Source organism: Chelonoidis abingdonii, chromosome 23, assembly GCF_003597395.2.
Source record: "Chelonoidis abingdonii isolate Lonesome George chromosome 23, CheloAbing_2.0, whole genome shotgun sequence".
Classification (NCBI taxonomy): Eukaryota; Metazoa; Chordata; order Testudines; family Testudinidae; genus Chelonoidis; species Chelonoidis abingdonii.
Genome location: NC_133791.1, coordinates 1976051 through 2000359, shown reverse-complemented (window position 1 = coordinate 2000359; position 24309 = coordinate 1976051). Strand labels below are relative to the sequence as shown.

Genomic DNA, 24309 nt, shown 5'->3' with positions numbered 1-24309 from the left:
GAAGGCAGAAGGAGATTGCAGGGCTGTTTGGGGAAGTGAGGATTGGGAGGAGAGATCTGGGGACAGAGAAGGAGAGTACTTGGTGCATGGAAAGTAGAAGGCTGTTTCAGGCACAAAAGCAGTGTGAAAGAATATGCAGAGCTACATATGGGAGGAGAAGTAGGGAGATGGGTGGGGAAGGGGTCTGAGAAGCAGAGAGAAGATACCTTGGAGCTGATGGTAGGGAAGATTAAGAGATTTTACTCAGACTGTATTGTTTCCTGGGAGGAACCAGTCTCCCCCTCTTTTCTCCTTTCTTAGAGGCCCTAAGCGGGGCCAGCACATCCTTTGCCCTGCGGAAGGCTGGACATAGCTCCCCCGGGAACTCCTGCACCAGCCAGCAGGGTGCATTTGAGAGATCTTGGGGGCAGCAGGGGGCACTATCTAGCAGTCTTGCCAGTTCTAACTTCATGGCAAATTAATCAGTTGCTTGAAGTCAGGAGGCACAGCCCTGCTCAAATGCATGTGATCGGGTCACCCTAGTCCTAGGCCCAGTGAGAGAGGAGCAAATTGGGTCTAGTGACCAGAACTGTCCTTTACACTAGCAAAAACAGAGCTGTGGCCAAATTACGTGCATGACCGCCATGCCGTCCCTGACACTTCTTTCTGCAGCCAGGGCTGATGAGAGGAGGGGAAGCCGGTACAAATTACTGGGGCCCGGCAGTCTGGAATGGGGGCCGGCTTCGTCGGCCCTGTTTAGCTGGTCCGCCCTTGCTGGGGGGCCAGAAAAAATGTTTTCACCGGGGCCCGAACCCGCTCTCGGTGGCAGTGCCTGCAGCTGTCCTACCCCTTGCATGCAATCGGTGGCCATCAGATCATGCAGCCGCCCTATCCCTCATATACTATCAATGGCAAGCAGACTTCTGATCTGTCAAGCATGTGGCACCCTCCAAGGTGAGGCTTCTCTATTGTGACTCACCAGAATAGCTACTTTTTAACTGTGCTACATGCACCATCTCCTGAATTAGATGTTGAATCCCTCTGCATACCTGTAATATCAGCCTTTCTGTGTCATCTTCCTCCAGATGTCCGGTGGGATTTTCTCTCCTTTGGAAGACCTATGCGATCTGGATAATGCCAACTGCCACCCTCTGGTATGTTTCCTGTGCCATGAGCAGTATGAGCATCCCTGCCTCCTGGACTGTTACCACAACTTCTGTGCCAGCTGCCTGCGAGGCCGGGCGATAGACAGCCGCCTTACCTGCCCTCTCTGTGGGTAAGAACTTCTAAGCAGTGCCCACCCATAACACAGAAAGATGGTGACTTACCAGTGAAACCTGTCCCAGGCCTGGCTAGGTGCCCATGCTCTGCAGTAGTGCACCACCGAAACACAGGTACAGAGCATGCTGACAAAAATACCAAGCACGCATTTCACACGTGGGTGTCTGAGTTAGAGGATCCAGCTCTGCCCATCAACAAATACCCAATGCAGCTAGCCAAGTGCAGCATTAGGCACCCAAGTCTGAAAGTTAGGCCCAGGGAGAAACAATGGCATTTCTTTTCTTACACTTTCTGGGCTGAAGGCCTGCTCAGTGCTCTGTTGGCTTATGTACATTGGTATTGTGCTCAAAACCTGGCCTGGGAGCAAGGAACACATCTGAAATGAAGATGGGCCTAAGTTAGCTATATTTGAATTTGTTGCAGTGTGGAAGGGTGAATGGGAGTCATTCTGTTAACTCCACTCATGGAGAGTTGGGCCAGACCTCAAGCTAATGCCTTTTGTGGTAGCTTGGGTATGGATGGGGGCTGGGCTACACACGAACCAGCACTGAAATAGCCTAACTGGTTTTCATTCTCACCTTTTGTTATTTCAGTGCCAGTCTGAGCATAGACACTAATTATGGAATGAAAGGGTCTGTGGCAAATTGCCGGTATTGTTCTCTGGGTCTCGCGCTTTCTCTTCTCTGGGGTAGGTTCAGGGCGATATTGCTTGCCTCTGAACCAGTTCTTAATCACTCCCCTGGTGTCCTTAGTTAATCTAAAGCAAACCTTCCTCCCTTGGCAGGGAATAAGGCCCCCTGCTAACACTCTTATGCTGCCTCTGGCCATGCTGTATCACATATCCCCCCCCCCCCCCCGCTCAACACCAAGGGGTTGGGCTACTCGGACGAGAGGCAGTGTTGGCGTGAGAGGCCATCAGCGTTGCCGTGTTGGCTTCCAGCCCTATGCTGGACCCGAAAATGGAAAGGTTGCAAAGAGGAACCACCGCGTCACTCTGGCGTTTCTTTCCTTGTTCCCTATGCATCCACTGGAGCGGGGCGTGATCAGTCACAAGGGTAAACCGCCGCCCCAGGAGATAGTAGCGGAGAGTCTCCATAGCCCATTTTATCGCCAGACATTCCTTTTCAACAACAGCGTATTTTTGTTCCCTGGGGAGGAGCTTCCGGCTGAGGTACAAGATGGGGTGCTCCTCCTCCCCTACCATCTGGGAAGGACGGCACCGAGTCCCACCTCCGAGGCGTCCGTCTGCAGGATGAATTCCTTCTCGAAGTCTGGGGCCATGAGTACCGGATGGCAGCATAGGGCTGTCCGCAAATCTGCAAATGCTGCTTCCGCCGCATCTGTCCACTTCACTATCTCGGGGCCCGAGCTTTTATCAGATCCGTCAATGGCCCCGCTCTTGTGGCAAAATGAGGGATGAATCTCCGATAGTATCCAACTATACCCAAAAATGCTCTGACCTGCTTCTTGCGGATTGGTCGAGGCCAATCTTGTATTGCCTCCACCTTGTTCCATTGGGGCTTCACCACCCCTCTCCCTACGACATGCCCGAGGTATTTGGCCTCAGCTAGTCCTATCACGCATTTCAGAGGATTAGCGGTGAGACCAGCCTTTCGCAAAGCGTCCAGCACTGCTTCCACTTTGTCCAGGTGTGTCTCCCAATCAGGGCTATGTATAACTATGTCGTCTAGATAGGCGGCGGCATAGTTGGCATGGGGTCGTAATAACTTATCCATCAGTCTTTGGAATGTGCAGGGGCCCCATGGAGTCCGAAAGGGAGGACAGTGTACTGGAACAGGCCATCGGGTGTAGAAAAAGCAGTCTTTTCCCTGGCATCCTTGGCCAGGGGTATTTGCCAATATCCTTTGGTCAGATCTAGGGTGGTTAGGTATTTGGCCTTGCCTAACTGATCAACCAGCTCGTCAATGCGTGGTATCGGGTAGGCATCGAAGTGGGATACTTCATTTAATTTCCGGAAGTCGTTACAAAACCTCAGGGTGCCATCAGGCTTGGGGACTAGTACGATCGGACTGGACCACTGGCTGTGGGATTCTTCAATGACCCCGAGTTCCAGCATCTTTCGCACTTCCATCCTAATTTCTTCCCTTTTAGCTTCCGGTATTCGATATGGTCTTATCGTCACCCTTACTCCGGGGCTGGTGACAATATGATGTTGGACTAGTGCCGTTCGACCTGGTTGGGTACAAAATACGTCCTGGTTCCGGTGGATCATTTCAATGACTTCCATCCGTTGTTCTGGGTTAAGTCAGGAGATATCTTTACCTGCTCCTGCGGGCCGTCTGCCTGAGGTAGAGCTCCTCGAGTGACCAGACACGTCTCTCTGTCATGCCAGGGCTTCAGTAAGTTGATGTGGTATATTTGCTCTGGCTTCCGGCGGTCTGGTTGTCTAACCTTATAATTCACTTCTCCAATGGCTTCCACTATTCTCATATGGTCCGTGCCAACTGGCTAGGAGTTTGCTTTCTGTGGTCGGCACTAACACCATCACCCGTTCCCCCGGCTGAAATCTTCGCATTTTCGCCCGACGGTTGTAGTATGTCCGCTGTGCCTCTTGTGCTTTTTTCTAAATGCTCCCGTACTATCGGGGTTACTCGAGTTATCCGCTCTCGCATCTGTGTCACATGCTCAATAATTTCTTTCCTGGGTTGGGTTGTTCCTCCCAATCCTCCTTGGCGATATCCAATATCCCGCGTGGGTGGCGTCCATATAAGAGTTCAAAGGGAGAAAAACCCGTGGACGCCTGGGGAACTTCCCGTATAGCGAACATTAGATACGGCAAAAGAGTGTCCCAGTCCTTTCCATCCTGTGCTACCACCTTCCGGATCATACTTTTGAGGGTTCGATTGAATCTTTCGACTAGTCCGTCTGTTTGTGGATGGTAGACGGAGGTCCGAATGGCTTGTATACGGAGCAGGGCACATAAGTCTTTCATTAGTTTTGACGTAAACGGGGTTCCCTGGTCTGTCAGGATCTCCTTAGGGATGCCCACTCTGGCGAAAACTGTAGTAGTTCTTTAGCTATTGCCTTAGACGTGGGGTTTCTTAAAGGGATGGCCTCTGGATATCGTGTGGCATAGTCAAGGATGACTAGTACGTTTCGGTGGCCCCGTGCCGACTTTTCTAGTGGGCCCACTATGTCCATAGCTATCTCTCTCGAACGGGACATCAATAATAGGTAAAGGTACTAGTGGGGCCCGCAAGTGAGGTCGGGGGCTATGCAGCTGGCATTCAGGGCAGGAGGCACAATAACGCTGGACTTCTGCTCGTATTCCTGGCCAATAAAACCTTCTTAGTATTCTATCCAGCGTCTTGTCTACCCCTAGATGTCCCCAAAAATAAATGACTGTGAGCTAACTCTAGTACGGCCCTTATGTGTTTCCGTGGGACTAGGAGTTGCTCTACTTCTTCCCCTCGTATTTGCTCTATTCTGTACAACAGATCACGTTTGAGCACGTAATATGGCCTTGGGCCTTTGACTTTTCCTTCTACAGGCACTCCATTTACTTCCACTACCTCCTCCCTCACGTTTGCATATAATGGATCTTCGGCCTGGTCCTGCCCAAAGGTCTCACGTGCAGTGCTGAACTGACCTAATTCCAGGGGCCTATTTCAACTCTTCCCCTGGGGTGCTCCCACTTGGGCCAGGAACCTCCTCTGAGTCCTCCGTGACCCGAACCTTCTCCTTGTCTCCTGGGCGGGTTCGCCTACCCACAAGGGAAGTCTTTTGATTAGCTGCCAGAATCCTGGTCCCTAACTTTTTAGCCGCCCTTCGTTCTCGCCTAGCCCTGCGGGGTTTTCCAGGGGATGAGAACAATTCTGGAGCAAATTCAGCAAACATTGGGGCGAGGCTATCTTTAGTTGCCTCTGTCTCAACCTGGGGGTGCTACCCTCTCCTGCCTCTATCGGGGTCAGTAAGTTCTCAAACCCAGGGAAGTCTCTCCCAATCAAAACAGGATAAGGGAGCTTGGGGACTACTCCTGCAGAAACTCTGGTGGTATTCCCCTGGATTTCAATCCGTACTGGAATTGTAGGGTAAAAATTCACGGTGCCATGTACGCATGTTACCCCTGTGCTTTTGGCCCGAGTTAGTTGGTCTGTTCCCACCAACTTTCCGAGACCAACGTGACAGCACTCCCCGAATCTATTAATGCTATGGTTTTTATACCATTCATTTTTACTGGTCTGGTAAATCCATGTGAGGTCAATGTAACCCCTACCAGGTTGATCAGGCCACATTGCTCCCCATAACTCCCAGATTACACTGCATAGGCACCTCCTTGTTGGGACATTGGGCTGCTATATGCCCCAATTCCCCACATTCATAACACCGTCCCCTCATTCCGGTTATCACCCCCTGCCTGGGGCTAGTTGGCCGCCCCCCACCACTCTTCCCAAACCCCCAGGTCCCTTTCTGGCCTCGAGCCATTCCTCACTGTCGTTCCTCCCGGTTATAGTTTTTCTAGAGTTCTCGACAGTCCGGGGCCTTGGGTTTGGGGTTGTCTTCCTGGGTTGCCGTGTCTCCCCGCTTGGAGTCTGGAACAGTTCGCGGGCTGCCAGTTGTCTTTCCACGAGGGAGACCAACTCATCATAGGTAGAGGGGTCATTCTGACCCACCAAGTCCTGAGTCCTGGTGGTAACCCCCGCATATACCGGTCCAATATTAGTACCTCCATCATCTCCTCAGAGCTATGGGCTTCAGGGCGCAGCCATTTCCGGGTCAGGTGGATCAAGTCAAACAACTGCGTTCGGGTGTCTTGTCCTCCATATATCGCCATTCATGGAACCTCTGGGCTCGTAGTGCCGTTGTCACTCCGAACCTGGCCAGGATCTCTGCCTTTAGCTGGGAATAGTTTGCTGCAGCTTCTGCAGACATATCGTAATAGACCTTCTGGGCTTCCCCACATAGGAATGGGGCAAGGATACCAGACCATTGTTCTCGGGCCAGGCCTCCCGCAGGGCTGTTCTCTCAAAAGCCAGGAGGTATGCTTCCACATCATCCTCCCTGGTCATTTTTTGTAAGTAATGGCTAGCCCGTATGGTCCGGGTCCCTTCCCCGTGGTGATTCTGTTCCATAAGGGTCTTCATCTGGCTTATTAGGTCTCTCAGCAGGCTCGGTCCTGAGCAGCCTGACTCAGCAGCAGCTGATTAGTCTCTTTGCTGCAATCTAGTCGCCTCTTGTTGGGCGGTTGCCTGGACCCTGGTAGCCTCCTGCTGGGCCGCGGTGGCATGTATATAGGGCCTTGACCACGTCGTCCATCTTAAGGGTGGGAGGGTTATGTCTCCCCCTGGACTATGTCCCCAGCGCGCAGATCCCACCCTGACACCACGTGTGGCAAATTGCCGGTACTGTTCTCTGGGTCTCGCGCTTTCTCTTCTCTGGGTAGGTTCAGGGCGATATTGCTTGCCTCTGAACCAGTTCTTAATCACTCCCCTAGTGTCCTTGGAGGGAGGGGAGTGGAGAGGGAGGGACCTGGGCCCGCCTCTACTCCAGGTCCCAACCCAGGGGCCCTGGGGTTGTGGTGAACCACTTGACTAGCGGTTTCTTCCCCTGGGTTACTTCCCTCTCATACCCGTCAGCTTGTGAAGGGCTTCTCGCCTCTCTTCTATACAAGCCTGGTGCCCCTTACCTAGGGTTTCTGTTGGGCTTCCCAATCCACCGCAGCACTCCTCCAAACCTTCTATTTCTCTCTGGACAAACTCTTCTCTTCTGCAATCTGCACTCTGCTCCAATCCAACCTTTCTCCTTCAACTACCACACCCTGTCTGACTGAAGCAGGGGTTTATATCCCATGACTGGAGTCAGGTGCTCTAATTGGAGTCAGGTCCTCTAAGTGAAGTCAGGTGCTCTAACTGGCCACAGCTGTTCTAGTTAATCTAAAGCAAACCTTCCTTCCTTGGCAGGGAATAAGGCTCCCTGCTAACACTCTTATGCTGCCCTCTGGCCATGCTGTATCACAGGTCTTATTTAGATTTAACTTAAATTGATTCTTTACTGACAACCTATGCAGAATAGAGACACTCATACTCCACAATAAGAGTGGCCACACACAAGCTTGCATGGATATAACGAGAATTAAACCAGTGTCGTTATTTTGGTGCTAACTTGTGCCTAGACTGCCTCTCTGATGATAGGTTAGTTAGAGTCTGAACCAAAGACAATAGGAACCAGGTGGAGTCTTCCATGGACTACAGTGGGCCTTGGATTAAGGTCATTAGTACATAACAGACACAAGGTGTGACACAGAAGCTAGCTTTGGCTAGCTCTCAAGAAGTGAGGTATCAGTGAGACTTTCTCAAGCACAGGACCAGCACTTGCCCCTTTTAGCTCTTCAGTCTTCATTGTAAGCTGCAGTGAGGCTCAGCACCACTACTGGTAATCAAGCACTCTGTGTGGGGCTCTAGGCCCAACTGACTTTGAAACAAGAATTATTAGTGTGCTCACTAAGGGCCAAATTCAGCCCTCATTCAGCCAGTCCAGCCCTGCCCCTTCAGAGGATTAGATGGAGGTAACAAAATGTAACCTCCTTTTCTCCCCCCTCCAATTACAAAACATTTCAGGCCAAATTCTGCCCTGAACCAAAATGTCTTTTGTAGTTGGAACAAAAAGAAATTGCATTTAACAATTTAATACAATATTAACGTGCTGAACTGCATGTTTGAGAATTGTGGTTGTATGGATATATACGATATGCTACAGAATAGGTCTTGGGTTTTTCTGGAGCATATTGTCCACCTTCAGTTGCATGGTATTTGTTTTCATTTTTATTCCTTTCAAGAATCTGATATTAATGTAAGTGAAGCCAGGAATTATTTAAGTACTGTCTCTCTGGGTTCTTCTATAGGTTCCTTTCACTGTACATACAGATACTTTTATCGACTTATCTGTGAATCATGCTGTGCTCTCCTTGTTATTAAACAATACTATAAAAATGGGGAGTGTTAGTGATTTCTGCTCTGATGTGGACAGTTCTGTTTGAAGGTAATTTCTATCACTGTATTAGTAACAATGATTTGGGGTACATTACATTCTAAACAAACCAAGTTCATCTACATGAAACTTGAGTGCCTCAGATTCTCAAGAACACATTACTGATGATACCAGACATGGTGGAAAATTTACCATTGGACCTGGAATGCTACAATACATCTCTGCTTTTCAGTAGTACACTCTAAGGATTAGGGAATCTGCTTTCACTTCACAGGCATGAATTGACAACACTGTGCAGGACTTTGTATTCCAAAAAAGGAATGAGAATAGCAGGGCAAATGATTGTCATTTATTCTAGTAAATAGGATGATGTGTATCAGGCTGACTGTAGTTGCCAAAGACATTTGAGTCTTAATGGAGGGCTTGTAGAGGCAGAACTGAATCCGAGCTGTGTTCTGGAATGTGTAGTTAGGCCTAGCCACAAAGCACTGGAGGAGGTTAATGTTGTACCTTATTAGATTTCACCTTTAATGTATACAGATCTCTCTGTATAGTTTGTCCTTAGGGGAAATGGAGATTTGATGAGCATCCAGTGAACTGCTCATTTATGCCTGTTCTTTTTAGATGAACACAAATTACAAAGATTAAAATAAATCCCATGAGTCTTTTTGTTTTTGGTTTAAATCAGCATGGGAAAGACTTCAAGCAATACCTGTCTGCCTACAAATTGTGTGGCTAGTCCACAGCCTGAAAAATAATGTTCTCTATGCACAGCTCTTGTTTTTAATTATAAGCAGTTACAAACCATCACATTTCTGTGAAATTAATTAAAATAAAGCTCTAGGTACCGAACAAGCCCCATCACAATCGTATCTGAGCAACTTGCAGTCCCTAACATTATTATCCTAACAGCAGCCCTGGGAGGCAGGGAAGGGCTTTTATCCCCATTGTACAAATGGGAATGGTGGCACAGAGAGTTTAAGTGACTTGTCCAGGGTCACAAAGTGAGTCTGTGGCAGAGCAGAGAATTGATCCCAGGTCTCCTGAGTTCCAAATACTGAGCGAGCCTTCCTCTCACTGGTGAGGGTAACATTTTCAAAAGTACCTTAATTACTTAGGAGCCTGAGCCCCATTGACTTGCACTGAGATTTAGGCTTCAAGTCACTTAGGCACTTTTGAATTCTTTTCCCTGGATCTCAGACTTGATGATGTAAAATACACATGCCCAGAGGGGGTCAGGATGCCTGGTGGTAAAGCCCCAGGAAAGCTGGAGAAGCTGTGTCTAGCTCTGCTCTTATACATGGCCTGTCACCACAGCATTTGAGTGCTTCGTTGTCAAGCTGCCTTTGTGCCTATGAAATACGAGGTTCTAATCACAATGGTTTCAGATGTGAACAGCTGCAGAACACACAAGTTCTACTTATAGCTCCACAAGAATTCAAGAGAGCTCACTCCGCTGCCAGGGCAGGCTAGCAATGGGAGAAGCGCAGTGAGTGTTTCCCACTCTACACTGGACAAGTGATCACCCTGAGAAGCAGAATCACTGCAGTCCTAGGGCCTGATCTGGCAGGGGCTGAGCTTTCTGGCCCCTATCCAGCAAAGCACTTAAGCATGTGAGTAACTGTAGGTTTCTTAAGAGCCCCACTGGAGTCAATGCTCAGCACCTAGCAAGACTGAGCCGCGAGGCAGGTGGATTTCCCTAGCCAAAAAATGACTCCTGGCACTTGCAGTCTGAGCTCTGCGGGAAGAGGGCCGTGTGATACCAGATAGGTTTGTTTCACTCTTAGGGGTTTATTTTTAAATTTAAAAATAGAAAATACCACATAAACTGTGTTGGGATTTTTTAACTGTTAACAAAATTGTGTAGCTTAAAGAGGTGCTGGCCCTTCCCGGAAATGTTTGGAAACAGTTCTGGTTAAGGACTATTCTGTCTCCATGACCTAGAAGTTTGCTCTCTTCCTCCCCACTCTCAGCATGTAGTTGTCTACTAAAGACAACTACATGCAGAGAGAGACTCCATCTCTTCCAGTTTCAGCTGCTAAAAGCTGTTCATGCTATGTTTGAAATGGCACAGTATTGTGCAGAAGTTGCTTCAGATAACTGTTTAGCTTGGAACTGGTTTTGGTATTAAAATTGGCAAATAATCCAAGATTTAACATCAAAACCTAAACTCTCTAAAACTTGCCACCTAAAAACCAACAAAAGCATAAACAGCAAAAGAAAATATTGACATACCAGCCACTGCATGGATATATTTCTGGACTAGAAGTCATATACTGGTAGATGTTGCTACTTAAAGCAGTTCAAGGGAACTGTTGCTCAGGGCCAAGGGAGACCAAACAAATGTTATTTTTAGGTGTTCACTTCTGGCTTTTGTTTGCTGGGTGCATCTCAGGCACTTGGAAGGGGCTGTTCAGATATCATTAGCATGAAGTCAGAGGTTATATACAAAATCAAAGAATTACATAATTAAAACAGATCAGCTGGAGTAAACATTCATTCTTTTCTGCAGAAAAACAGCACTCTCCAGTCAGTTTGTCATGCAAACTCCCCACTCATATTGGCTAAATACGAACACTGTTAGATTAGGGCAAGTCGGTTCTAGTCTTGGGAGCAAATGTGCCAATGCAAAGAGACCACAGGCATTACCCACAACGATGTACGTAGCACCAACATGCTAGGGGTGAGGCACTCTGGTGAGGAAGCCAGAACTGCCCCACTACCCATGCTGTGCTGGGGAGACAGAGAGGCCTTTAGGCAGCGGGGCTGCCAGTCTGGAACCTTGCATCAGCAGGAAGGGCATTTTTTACAGTGTCCATGGCAGTGTTTGTGGGTTACTAATATTAGCCCCCTTCAGAATGCCTGTGCACCAGATGCCTGAGCTCACCAGGGACTCCCCCATCTTTAGATAGATTGGGCTAGATTTCCCAGAATACTGAGGTGCCTGAAGGTGCAGGCAGACACCTAGTGGGGTTCACTAAAGCATGGATGTTCCAGCCCCAGAGCAGCAGCATTGCCACTGACTGATGGAAGAGGCGGGAATAGGCTAGGAGCCCGTGCTGATGCCTTTGTTTCCAGAGGGAGAAGGGCAGGTTTTCCAACCATGACACCTCTCCCAGGTAAGTTATCCAGAAGTCATGCATGCAACAGCCTTTAACTCAGGGACTCCAGGCTCCATACCTACAATCAGCTGCCCAGGTATCCCCAACAGCTGCATTTCTGGGAGGATTATTTCATGTTTTTGATACACACATGGCTGGAGTCACCTGTATTCTGCATGTCTGACTGGTGCTTGTGCCCAGCTCTGCAGCCAGGCTCAGTAACAGTCACTGGCAAGGCAATACAAAGGCACACAGGGCAATTTTTCACTCTATTGGCAGCATGAATGGAGCCCCAATGAGCTATCACTTCCTCCCTGATCATGTTCAATCTAATATTTCAGCAAAGCAAACAGACGCTGACTCTGAGCAGAACAGCTATTTGGCACCAGATCACACTCTTACTTCTTTTCTGGTTTATAACATTTCTCTCACTAGAAAGTCTTGTGTGTGTTGTGCCCTGGGTTATTTTTAAATAGCCCTTCTCCCTACCCCTCATGAACAGTAGGTATATGCACCCATAAGCTATTGTCTCATTGGGGATGGAGGCTTTTAGCAGCTTTTGCAGAGTCAGCAGTGAACACCTTAATTGGGATGCCCTCTTATTAAAGATGTCTCCCAGGAAGCCAGTTCTGCCTAATGGCAGTGAACAGCAATGACAACTGCTTAATCAGACCAGCCCTGGCATGAGTCTGCTTAGTGGGGACTCTGTGCTTTAGCCCCAAGGTAAAGTGGTGGAACAGCAGGGGTGAAATGCGGAGGTCTCGTCCTTATACAGAAGTTGCCTAATGAAGATGAAAAGGGAGAAGAATTGTAGGTGCAATGAAGCTGCCATGCAGAGCGTCCCCTTCACTCAGGCACAGTCTGAGTCTTGTTGGACTGTTTAAGTAGTTCAGCTGCCTGCCTTTTCCTCAAACTCTCACACAGACCCAAACTCTCTTGCTTACGGCTGCAATTGCTAGACAGGGTCAGCCTATAAAACCTCCATTAACCCATGCCCCACCTGCCACAAACTACGTCCTAGCCAGGTGCTCTCAGCCAACCAGCTCTTCATCTCCTAGCAGGCTGCAGCGCACAGGCCTCTGGACAGAACACTGGGGCTGGCCATGCATGCGGCTCTCAAGAGAGCAGGACTGGAGGAGTGACTCCTCTGGGCTCCACAGCCCAACAGGCAGGTTTTATTAACTACCTCTGTCAAGCAGCACAGCAGCTGAGCCCTGGCAACAAGAACTTTACCCTCATTACCACAGCAGGAGCCCCAGCTTGGGGGCTGAGCTGCCTCAATTCAAGTCACCGAAGTCATGGCCAGAACCCTTTTCAGCTTCACACAGCTTGCCTATCGCTAGGGGTTTCATAGAGCCAGGAGCTGAATGATGCAGTGTTTAATTCTGCTTTACTACTCTCCAAATTCACTCCTGATCTGTCGTAACAAGAAGTTACTGGGGCTGGGAATCAATTCAGATGGTCAATAAAATGCCACAGCATACACACAAACCCTTTCTAAATTCTCCCCACCTAGTGTTCTCAGCCCTGTTCTCAGCCCATCCCTCCCCGCTCAAACATAGAGTCCAAGGGCATCTGGTTTGCTAGATCGCTACCTCGCCCTCGTGCTTGTAACATAATACACATGCACATTTCTGCTGCAGTTTTCATAGAGATTTAAATGAAATGGAGAATCCTGAGTGCTTTATGCCCAGTACCTGGAGGGCTGTAGAGCAGGGCAGGCGATGCGAGATGCTGCTGTATCCAGCCCAGCCCTGCAGCAGGAGAACCAAACCAAGTGCCTGGGAGGTAAGTTTTCTGGGTGGTATTAGTATAATACATCTCTCTCTCCATCAAATACAGTCTTGCCGTGCCAGACTATTGATTGACAAAGACAACAGACAAGCCCCCTGCAAGATATTCCTGGGCTAAGAAGTCTTTTCCATCGGTAAGTTGGTGCCCCCGAATGTGGCCATGTTTGATGAAGCCGGGCAATGATGAAGCATTGCCAGCTGCAGTGAGACCTTTAGTTCCATGATTAGTTTGCTGGGAGATGCAGCCTGGAGTGATGAAACCCAATCCCTCACAGGTGACTGGTGGGTGAATCATCATTTCAATCTGATTCAATGCGCTCATTGTCCAGGGGAATGAGACTTCAAAGTTCCTGTCATCTCTGTGAACCTGCGTTTCGAGAGACTCTCAAGAAGGGGCTGGAGTGGCCGTGGCTTGGTGTCTGGTTGCGCTGTCGTCATACTGTTTTGGTCCTGGGTTTTACTGGAAGTGTCAAAGTGGCTACAGTAAAGATTTCCACGATGCTTTTAAAGGAAATGGATGAATATATGTAAGGGTGATTCCTTTCTCTAGCGTTCATGGGGAGCTGCAGTTTGCCAGGAATTGGGTACAGTCTGAGCTTAACTGTGAGTGACATTTCTCAGGATCAGCACTGCTATATCTTCATTGATGAGCCTTCATTTTTTCCTTTTTAATTATTTTGCTAAAGCAAGCCAGTGTGGTCAGGGCCAGGGGAGCTTAGCCCTGGTCCTTACAGAAGGTGCTTGAATTCTGACTTTTCACTCAGACTAATCATGCGTTCACCCAAATTGGAAGTATTTCACTAACATTATTTGATTACTTTTAATGTGGCACTCTTGGTTTTAAGGGTTTCAACAAAGCCTGTGTGTGTATATATGTAGGGGGACTAAGGCGTTGTCTGAGAAGGATTTCATGCAGGGATTTTGGCTTTGGACAATTTCTGTCCTCTCGGAATTCTGTTTACTGTTATTTTGGGAAAGCTGTTTGGAGGGTTGCTAGGGGAGGGGCTTCTATGGTCACCTGCTTCCCATTGGTTAAAGATCCTCTCTGAGGAAGTCACCACATGGCTTATTTTGATGTTAATAATATTCCCATTCTGGATTATTATTGCTCCGTGGGATTATTCAGATGTAGCACTGTGTTAGTCTGCTCACTTCTCTCCGCAATTAGACGCTAGCAGTTGCTAAGGGAATCTGGGCAGCAATGTCCAGTGCTAAAGAAATGCTACAAGACTTGTGCAAATTAAAGAACCATTTCAGGCAGGAGCAGTGCCTTGCCGCAAGTCAATATTCTGGACACAGCCAGTGGACAGAGCCACATGCAGGCAAACTGAATTTAAAGATTGAGTGTAAACAAGAAACTACCGAAGGGGCAACATACTAGGATTTCACATCCTGGAATTCATCAAGCATGGCTATTCCAAGACTGAAATGACCCTTGCAGCAGCCTGTGGAATGAATCACACAAAGTTTTGATTAGAAAGTCACTGGAGCTCAGCAAATGCTAACGTTAAATGGCCATTCTCAGCATGTCCCACCCTGTACACTCCTAGGAGCCAAGCAGAAACGTGTGGGATACTGCTAACATAGTGTGTGGAGATTTTGACAAACCTTAAGAGAGTTCACCATGCTCTCTCTGGGAAGAGCCAGGGCAGGAAACATGGCACAGAATTCAGATTGTTAAATGCTGTAGCTTAATGAAAACATTTGCAACACAGAGGAAATGCTCTTGGAGTATGTGGCAAGACAGAATTCAGCTCTGATGAAAACACGAAGATCTGAACTGTGTTATGGAAAATAGTACAATTCATGTCCAGAAATTTCAGGTGCACAAAAGGAAAAAAAAGCCTGATCCTGTGTGACTGCATTGCAGTTTGCCATATATCTGGGGTCATTAAGGTATCGCATGGTATCTTTTCAGTGCAGTCCCAGGAGAGCTGTTTTCCTTTAACATTCGGTTGTTTGAATGAAGAGAAATATTTGCTTGCCATTGCCAGGGCTCATGGGCCTCCCCTGTCTGTTTTGTCGTCCTCAGTCATCAGTCCATAGTGAAAGGAAACAATGGGCTCCCGCCTGTAGACCGGCTGCTGAAGTTCCTGGTGGATAGTTCTGCCGACTGCGAGGAGGAAGTTCAGTGTGCAAACTGCGATCAGGAGTGCAAGAAACAGGTAAGTGGCTGGTTATGTCTCTGGCTCCAGAGCCATGCCTCACATACTGCAGAAGGCAAAGGCGTAAACAGCCCCTGCCCAAAGTGCTTCCAGGCTGCGACCAACACTTCCACATTTGGGCCCCACATACATATTTCAGTACCTATGTGAGTGAGCTGATTTCCAGAACAGCTGAGTTTTTCCAGCCACATCCTTGTTGCTTGGAGGGTCCTTTTATGATCTCCACAAATAGACTGTGCTTGGGTCTTGAACAGTGTCAGCAGCAGATTCTAGAGCCAAGCCACACCAGCCTAGGAGTAAGTACAGCATGGCATATGGAGCTGTAACTGGTTAAAAGATGGGAAACAAAAGGTAGGAATAAATGGTCAGTTGTCAGACTGAAGAGAGGTAAATAGTGGTGTCTCCCATGGGTCTGTACTGGGCCCAGTGCTGTTCGACATATTCATAAATGATCTGGAAAAAGGGTAAGCAGTGACATGGCAACATTTGCAGACAATACAAAATTACTCAAGATAGTTAAGTCCAAAGCTAACTCTGAAAAGTTGCAAAGGGATCTAACAAAACTTGGTGACTGGGCAACAAAATGGCAGATGTAATTCAATGTTGATAAATGCAAAGTAATGCCCATTGGAAAACATCATCCCAACTCTATATGCAAAATGATGGTGTCTAAATTAGCTGATACCACTCAAGGAAGACATCTTCAAGTCATTGTGCATAGTTCTCTGAAAACATCTGCTCAATGTGCAGCGGCAGTCAAAAACGCTAACAGTGTTAAGAACCATTAGGGAAAGGGTAGATAAGACAGAAAATATCATAATGCAACTATATAAATCATGGTATGCCCACACCTTGAATACTACATGCAGTGCTGGTTGCCCCATCTCAAAAAGTGATATATTAGAATTGGAAAAGTTACCAAGAAGGGCAACAAAAAAAAGGATTAGGGGTATGGAACAGCTTCCATTTGAGGAGAGATTACAAAGACTGGGACTTCTCAGCTTGGAAGTAAGATGACTAAGGAAAGATATGATAGAGGGCTATAAAATTATGAATGGTGTGGAGAAAGTGAACAAGTGTTAGTTACCCTTTCACATAACACAAGAACCACTGGTCACCCGATTAAATTAATAGGTGACAGAATTAGAACAAACACAAGGAAGTATTTCTTCACACAATGCCCAGTCAGCCTGTGGAATTTGTTGCTGGGGATGTTGTGAAGGCCGGAACTACAACTGGGTCCAAAAAAAGAACTAGATCAGTTCATGGAGGACAGATCCATCAATGGCCATTAGCCAAAATAGTCAGGAATGCTCTGGGTGTCCTGAGCTTTTAGCTGCCAGAAGCAAGGACCAGACTACAGGACATTTCATATCATCATATGATAATTGCTCCATTCTGTTCATTTCCTCAGGGGCACCGGGCATTGGCCACTGTCGGAAGACCGGACACTGGGCTAGATGGACCATTGGTCTGACCCTGTATGTCCGTTCTTATGAAAAGGGTTCTGTACCATCCTGCCAATCTCCTTAGCCGTGGTGTGGATGAGAGGACTAGTCAGTTCCAAATCGACCAGTCAGTCCTTAGCCTCTCTGCTGAGACTCCCAACAAGGGGGCCAATTAGTGCCAATCATGGCAGTGGGGTTTTATGTGACATGGACACCTGTCTGCTCAGAACTGTACAGAGACCAGCTCCTGCTTTCATACCCAGCAGCTGGCATTCCTGGTCTGGACCAGAGCACAGCAGGGAGCTGGAAAGGAAAGGCCTTTTCTTTTCCCAGTCCCCTGCACTAACCAGACAAAAATACATGTCCAAAAGGAACTGCCAAGGATTAGGCAGAGAGAGAAAACACACATGCCGTCCTGCAATTTCTCGTAAGACAGCGCTACGCTTAGGGTCATCTAAGCACATGCTCAGTTAAGCTAAAGGACTAAAGTAGCAGAGAGGTTCTGTTCCGTTCCCTCCATCCGTCTCGTGTTACTTTGTCTGCACGGAACCAAAAAGCACGAGTCTAGGGAGAACGGATGGACATGTTTTGCCAGGTCAGAGAAACGTGGCAAACACTCACCACCTTTTGGGCCAGGTTTTCACATCGTTCCCAGCTGTGGAGCCACTAGCCGTCTGGTGAGGTTTCCTGTGTTATGGGCCTTTAAAGTTGGGCTGCAGCCAGCACGTAATGTGGTATTTGCTCCCTATACTTGAGACGTTTCTGCTTGTAACTTAAGCTACATAAAGCACATGTAGATCCTGCAGCAATGGGCATCCCATTAATAACAAGGGATAAATGGCACCAGAACTCTCAAGTGGCATGTACTTCGTTATTCTGGAATGAATGGAAGTAAATTTCCCTGCTCATGGCAGCTTTGTCATCTCGGCCCTCCCCTAGAGACCAAGGCAAGTGAAAGTCAGATAACGGAATGTGTGGCTGATATAACAAAGAGCTTCAAGGAGATTCCTGGTTCCAAAGGTTACTCCAAGGACATAAGCTATCCCACCAGCGATGCCAGAGCAGCCCTATGGCCTGTCTCTTTCCCAGCTTCTCTGCAGCCCTGTGGGTGCGTCCCTCCCTACTTGCTCACTCCTGCCCTCTTGCTGCTGCACTGAGGTCTCAAGGCTGGATTTGGGCATCTGGTTTATTTCCCTGAGCATGCGCTACAGTGTTAGACCCACGGTGCTGACATGGCTGCAGGACCTGGCAGCAGGCTGGTGTCTGGGGAAGGTTACGCTCTTCCCCCAGAACAGGGACCTGAGACAGTTGGAAAGGAACCCATCAGGTGAGGAGGTAGGGGCCTTGCTGAACCATTCACTCCAGTCTATTCTCACCTTCTGTTTCTGGACTCCAGATGGCCAGACTGAGGCCTGGGCTAGTTTATCTCAGTTGGCCTCAAGAGTGGCAGAGCTCACTTACCTGCTGTCCCTGTTCTAACTGAAAGGGTTAGCAGCTGTTGGATTTCAGAGCACGGGTTGCAGATACTCAGATTTTACCTTTTCTTTAAATTGGTTTTGTTCGTCCCACCCTTGATGCTGCCTCTCTTGCTGCACTGCTGTGAGAGATGCACATACTTGACGTGACAGTCTGAGGAATCTGTCCATGTACAACTGTGTGTATCTATTTCAAACTACTCACTCCATTGTCATTGCAAGGCTGGCCTGGGCTCTCTCTGCTGTCCTTTTACCTCCATCTTAGACTGAAATTCCAAGGCAGTGATACAGGGCTAATCATGGAGGGTCATCAAACTTGATGATCCTCTAGTCAAATGGAAGCATCGTAGGACAAAAAGTTGGCTACCCTCAGAAGAGCCAGTCTGCCCAGCTGATCAGGTAACTAAGCCAACTGATCACTGGGTGGAGAACTCTGATCACTTGACAAGGCTGATTAGGGGAGTCACCTGACAAAGAGGAGTGGAAGTTATAAAAAGCAGGGTCTCAAGCCAATTGGGGATGGGGGGCAGGGGAAGACAGCAGAACAAAGCTGGCTGCAGGAGAGGGAGAGAGACTCAATAATTCAAAGAAGCCATGTGCAGGAGTGGGTTCCTGGACACCCTACAGGACTTCGACCAAACCCCAAAGAATGCTCATGAGTTGGAAGGAAGCTGAGGCAGAGAAGGGCATGTAGCTGTTTTATGAGTTTTACCTGGATTCTGTATCTCTCGTGTGCTGTCTAAAGTGAAGAGTAATTGTGTTAGAAACCTTTGCAAAGCCTGTGTGTTAGGTGCTTCTCTGTCACGTGTCCCTGGAGAGGTAAACAGTCAGTCAACCACAGTGCCCACAAGGTGGAGCTCTGAGAAGGGGTGTGCTTATGCCCTTGGGGAACGGGGAATCAGCACTGGTCCAAGCAGCCATGGGCAGCTGACCCAGGAAGTCCCACTTCTTTAAAGGGTCACAGATAGGGCCTCTGCCCAGGAAGTGGGCCAGAGAGGCCAAAGCCAGACAGTGCTGGACCCTATCCAGACCAATTGAGGCTTAGCACATGAGTCCAGCATGGTAGGACCCTGGTGAGGGTCCAGCAGCGGAAGCCTGACCAGGGCAGTGCTAAGCACAAAGCTGACACCTCCCCTGTTTGTCCTGGACCCGGCACTTGCCCATGGTAGTTTCTGGCTCAGAAACAGATAGATGCCCCCTCAGCTGAGAAAAGTCATTTCTAATTGCACTGATGAGACCTCAGGTGTTCAACCCTCTTTGGGGTTTGTTCTGCGTTTGCCCATCAGGAAATGGACACCATGTATTTCTGCAACACCTGTAACCAGCCCCTCTGCAGCAAGTGTCGCGAAGAGACCCACAAAGCCAAGATGTTCTCTCGCCATGAGATTGTCTCCTTGACTAAGCGCACTAAAGACATCCACAAGAAATGCTGTGAGTACATCCCCACTCCACCTGGGCAATTACACACAGGGAGCACAGGAGGATTAACACTGGCCTATCAGCATCACTTTTCCAACTGAATCCAGGGTCTCTCCTCTCTGAGCTGCAACCACAGACGAGAAGTGGTGTATTCCATTACTTTCCCGTGCCGGGTGCAAAGCCCAGTAACTGGCTCTCTCCCCAGCAACGATGTGCAGTCCGGATCTTCTCGTTATTTTCCCCATCAGTTTGCATGGTGAAGGTGCAGTTAGCACATGAAGGCAGTTACTCACCAGCTTCTATGTGAAGCAGCACTGTGCCAGGCTAACGAATAGCACATCCTGCACAGATTGCACCTTCTGTACAAAGGATTCAGGTGTAAACACAGATGGTGGCCAGGGTTCCCAGGAATAGCTACCTGCAAGGTGCACATATAAGGAAAGTGTTTACCTGCATGTAGCCTTCTCCAGTAGGCCCCACCAGCCAGAGACATGGGCTGCTCAGCTGAAGAGCCTGCAAGTCAAAGTGGTGGTATCTGAACAGAGCAGGCAGCAAGACTGAAGCTGGGATGCATCACTTATGGTCAGGTGGCTGAGCTGTCACAAGTAAGAGTTCCTCAGAAACCTGGTAGGAAGAGACATCTCCAGGCTCAGAGGGGTGGACCCAGCTCACCTATTGCATATCCTCTCCCCTAAGGACAGAGCTGCCCCTAGATTCTGAGCTGCGCTCTATTTAGGGAGCTTGTTTAACTCTGGGATGAATTTGTTTGTTCCCAGCTCTTCACAAGGAACCTTACATCATGTTTTCAACAGAGAAAAAATCCATGCTCTGCATTAACTGTTTCCGGGACATGCAGGTGTAAGTAGCAGAGTTGTGGTCTCCCTGCCCCTGACCCAGCCCTTTGCAGATGGGGCAGCCTTAGCCTGTATTCACCCTTTTCAAGCTCCTCCCTAAGCCTTGGACATTAAGTTCCATGGAGGCTGCAGAAAAAGCACATGAGAGAGGAGATCCGCTACAGCAGCATTTAGGTGCTGCAGCGAGGACCCTATTGCTAAGCCTGAGAGAGAATGGACACAGAGGTGACTATCAGGCATGGCTGCTGCTGGCCCAGGGCCAGGGCCGTAAGGAGATGGAGCTTGGGATGTCCAGCAAAGGGAGAACATGAATGGAAAGTGTCACAGACACAGAAAGCAGCAGCAGTTAATAGGAGTGGCCTGAGAGAGACCAACAGAACTTCCCAACTTGAGCAGTGAGCCCCATTATTTGGAGTTAGAGCTATTCTAAAACAATAGCGGTTGCTGGACCTAGGGGGAGTTTTTCGAAAGGAGGAAAGCGGGAGGGAGGGGCAGGAGCAAAGTGTCCTGGAAGCAGCAGCAGCAGCAGCATTACATAAGCAGGCTGAAACCAACATCAACCGGTCTAAGAAAGTGATGGGAAGGGGGAGCCTAGAGCAGCATTCAGAGTAACAAGAGTGCCCGGCAGGGAGACAGAGAGACTTTCTACTTTGGGGTCAACAGTCAGTAATCACCATATGATCTGTGAGCCCTGGACCATGCCCTGGACCAGCTGATAGATGGGCGGGAGCAGGACACATTCATTGTTCCCATGCTGCTGCAAGAGACCCCGGTTCAAGTATCCAGCTGCCCCAGTCCTCAGGGGAGCAGAGGGTCATTGTTAATTGCGTACATCAATAGCCCTGGCTGGTCAGATAAAAGGAGATGAGGAAGAGTGGTTTGCAGGTTATGCAGGATTCTCACTGATCCTAATTCCCAGGCCTCTGCTTCTTTCAGAGAAAGCCGAGCCCACTGCATTGACATTGAGACTGCATACATGCAAGGCTGCGAGAAGCTCGACCAGGCTGTGATGGTGGGTAGCATTTGAGAGATGCGTTCTGAGTTTTAGTCTGTTGATGTTTATCATCAAAATTACTGTGGCGAGGGAACAGCACTGGGACGGCTGCTCCCGCTGTCCTCGGTGTTGGAGTAAATCGTGCTTCAATAAAATGTCATTGCTCTGGGGAGTGGGCAGTGCCCAGGCTCATGACACACGTCCTGGATCAGTCAGTCTGCTTTCCCCATCTTGCTTGCAACTGACTCTCCTGCTGTCACCTGCTCTCTTTTCTCCTAGGCTGTGAAAGAGCTCCAGACGTCCATGCGAGAGGCCATTGTCCTTCTCAAAGCCATGATTGAGGAGGTGCGCAACAGTGCAGATGAGGAAAAGACATCCATCAACTCACTCTTCAGTAGCATGCAGGTACGGAGCGGCTTGGCACAGCCACCGACTGGACATTCTCTGTTGGGCTGCCCAGAGAGCAATGGGATTAATTACAGTACACCACTTCGGGGTGTTACTACACTAACAGTGCACCCACATAAGGGAAAATCAAAGGCCTCAGATCTTTACCAAATCAGAAAAAGGAATGATCTAACTGCCCGGATTCTCCTCTCACTCACACTGGTGTAGCTATTGACAACAGTGGAGTTACCCCAATTGATAGTGGGATAAGTCTGGGAGAAGTTCATTCTCCTCTGTCTATTTTCTCACGCAAAAAAGTATTTTGATCTACCTTATTTCACTGCTGAGTGGACATGAGGGAAAGCTCAGCAAAGCCTTTGGAATCAAGAGCAGGGAAGCTCTTTGCTCTCAGCATAGGGAGTTGTAAACTGTAGCCTCTAATTATGGGAATGTTTGATCATTTCTACCTTTTGCAGGAGAAACTAGCAGAAAGAAAAAAGATGCTTCTGAAAGCTGTTCAGAGGTAAGGCCAACCCAGACTCAGCGTCTTAACTCATTCATAATTTATTACTATGGGGATGGGCTATGTAACGCCCTAAAGAGACGGCCATGTTTTAAACGGGACCTATAAAAGGCTTCTGCAAAAACCCCAATATCCCAACCCAGTAACAGAAGCCACACGCAGAGGGAAGAGCAACACATACATCTGCATTTAACAGAAAGAGTCAGCTCCTCCTTCACACACCTGCCAAGATTAGCATTTGAGCCTGTCCCCAGGAAAGCTGATGCCTTGATTCCGAACAGCTAGACTAGCGTGGAGGATCCTCTGGCTTACTGCTCTGCTTTCAGGAAAAGGCTGGAACGTGAACTGGCACGTGTGTTGGGAAGAAGAGCAGACACCTTTGCAAAAGTCCACACCCCACCCTGCCCCTTTCCGTTCAGTGGCAAGAACTTCTATTGCGCTGAATGAGCGCAGGATCAAGGCCACTGATAATCTTCACTAAGTTGTTGAGCGTTTCTGTTCTCCTCCCAGACGGTCTGCTGTCAGCGTTTGCGGCTGCATTACTGAGCTCTCTCTCTCTCACCTCCCCGCTCCCATTTTACTGGTAGCGCTAAATGGCAGGTCTCACCTGTAGCTGACAGAGCAAGGCGCCCTCTAGTGTCAACATTTTTATTACGGACTATGAGCATAAAAGTTGCTGCAGCTAATATTAGCAAGCACCTGTCTTCGCACCTGCACAGTGCTGCCCCTGCATCCAGGCCGGCTGTCCTGAATGCAGTTCGGACGTCAGCTGCCCTGTGAGCAAGGTGGCAGCTCCACGGGACAGCGACATGCTGACTCCTGCACCTGGTTTATAGTTCAGCAGTGGACAATTACAGGTTTTACTCTTCTTCCTCCCTTCTTTTTGGTAAATATTTTTACAAAGATTTCAGCAGCTCCATTTTGCTGCCGAGCCTCAGCAAAGGCAGCTCTCCCAGCAGAGGGGACAGTGACACGTGAGCTCCATGGAGGCAGGTGTGGATTAGTTGATTTGGACAGAGCTCTTACCTCCAGCTGCAATAACTTGGATCCCAGTTTGAACTTGAAAAAATATTTGCCTGGAACACGAATGTCCTTATCACTGTGAAATATTTTAATATTAATACAAATGAATAACACTAAGTTTCAGGGTACTCATCTCTTAGTCAGCATCCAGACCATTAAACAACATGGCCAGGGCAGTGTACTAGCCAGCACCGTCTTACTACAGGGGTTTTCCAGTCTTCTAGTCCACAGCCCAGGTTATATTATAATGACCCCAAGCTTGGCTAAGCACACCTCTATCTCGATGGAATGCTGTCCTCGGAAGCCAAAAAATCTTACCGCGTTATAGGTGAAACTGCATTATATCAAACTTGTTCTGATCTGCTGGAGTGCGCAGCCCCGCCCCCCGAGCACTGCTTTACTGGCTGTATCCAAATTCGTGTTATATCGGGGCAGAGGTGTATAATTACCTAGTGACCTGCAAAAGCCCCAGAGGTCAAGGGTATTTCCCAGTAAAATACTGTTAGGTTCCCTTCCTACACAGCCACTAGGTGGGGCGTGAGCTGTACCAGATTTTTTTTTTTTTTTTTTGATTTGACAGTAATGTATAAATTACTCCAGTCCTACCAGTTAAACTCTGGTCTGGAGTCCAGGTCAGTCTGGTCTCTAAGCTGAAGTGAAATGTTTTTTTCCCCCTGTAACTTCCAGTCAGTATGAAGAGAAGGAAAAGGCATTTAAGGAGCAGCTCTCCCACCTGGCATCCCTGCTGCCCACCCTGCAGGTAAGCCCATGCACAGTCTCAGCACATGCCAGCCTATGCTACTCCTGCAATGTAGGCACCATCTCAGGCAGCCCGTTCAGTTACTTTCAAGACTCAATTATCCTGTCCTCCCTCTCCCTGCTATGCTCATGGCTGATTACTTGTTTACACAGGAATTAT

At 48.4% G+C, this 24309-nt stretch overlaps 1 protein-coding gene across 8 annotated transcripts in view; it reads left to right on the top strand.

The window, feature by feature from the left end:
• Positions 1 to 24309, top strand: part of RNF207 (ring finger protein 207) — a 41562-nt gene that overhangs the window by 3180 nt on the left and 14073 nt on the right. For 3 of the 8 annotated variants that reach the window (XM_075060230.1, XM_075060227.1, XM_075060226.1), the window contains 8 exons: positions 1065 to 1255; positions 15135 to 15267; positions 19477 to 19621; positions 20386 to 20467; positions 21400 to 21475; positions 21737 to 21862; positions 22321 to 22367; positions 24078 to 24150. In XM_075060230.1, the coding sequence (XP_074916331.1) occupies positions 1065 to 1255; positions 15135 to 15267; positions 19477 to 19621; positions 20386 to 20467; positions 21400 to 21475; positions 21737 to 21862; positions 22321 to 22367; positions 24078 to 24150 (873 nt within the window). The other 5 variants (XM_032763817.2, XM_032763816.2, XM_032763818.2 and 2 more) reach the window with 5 other exon arrangements.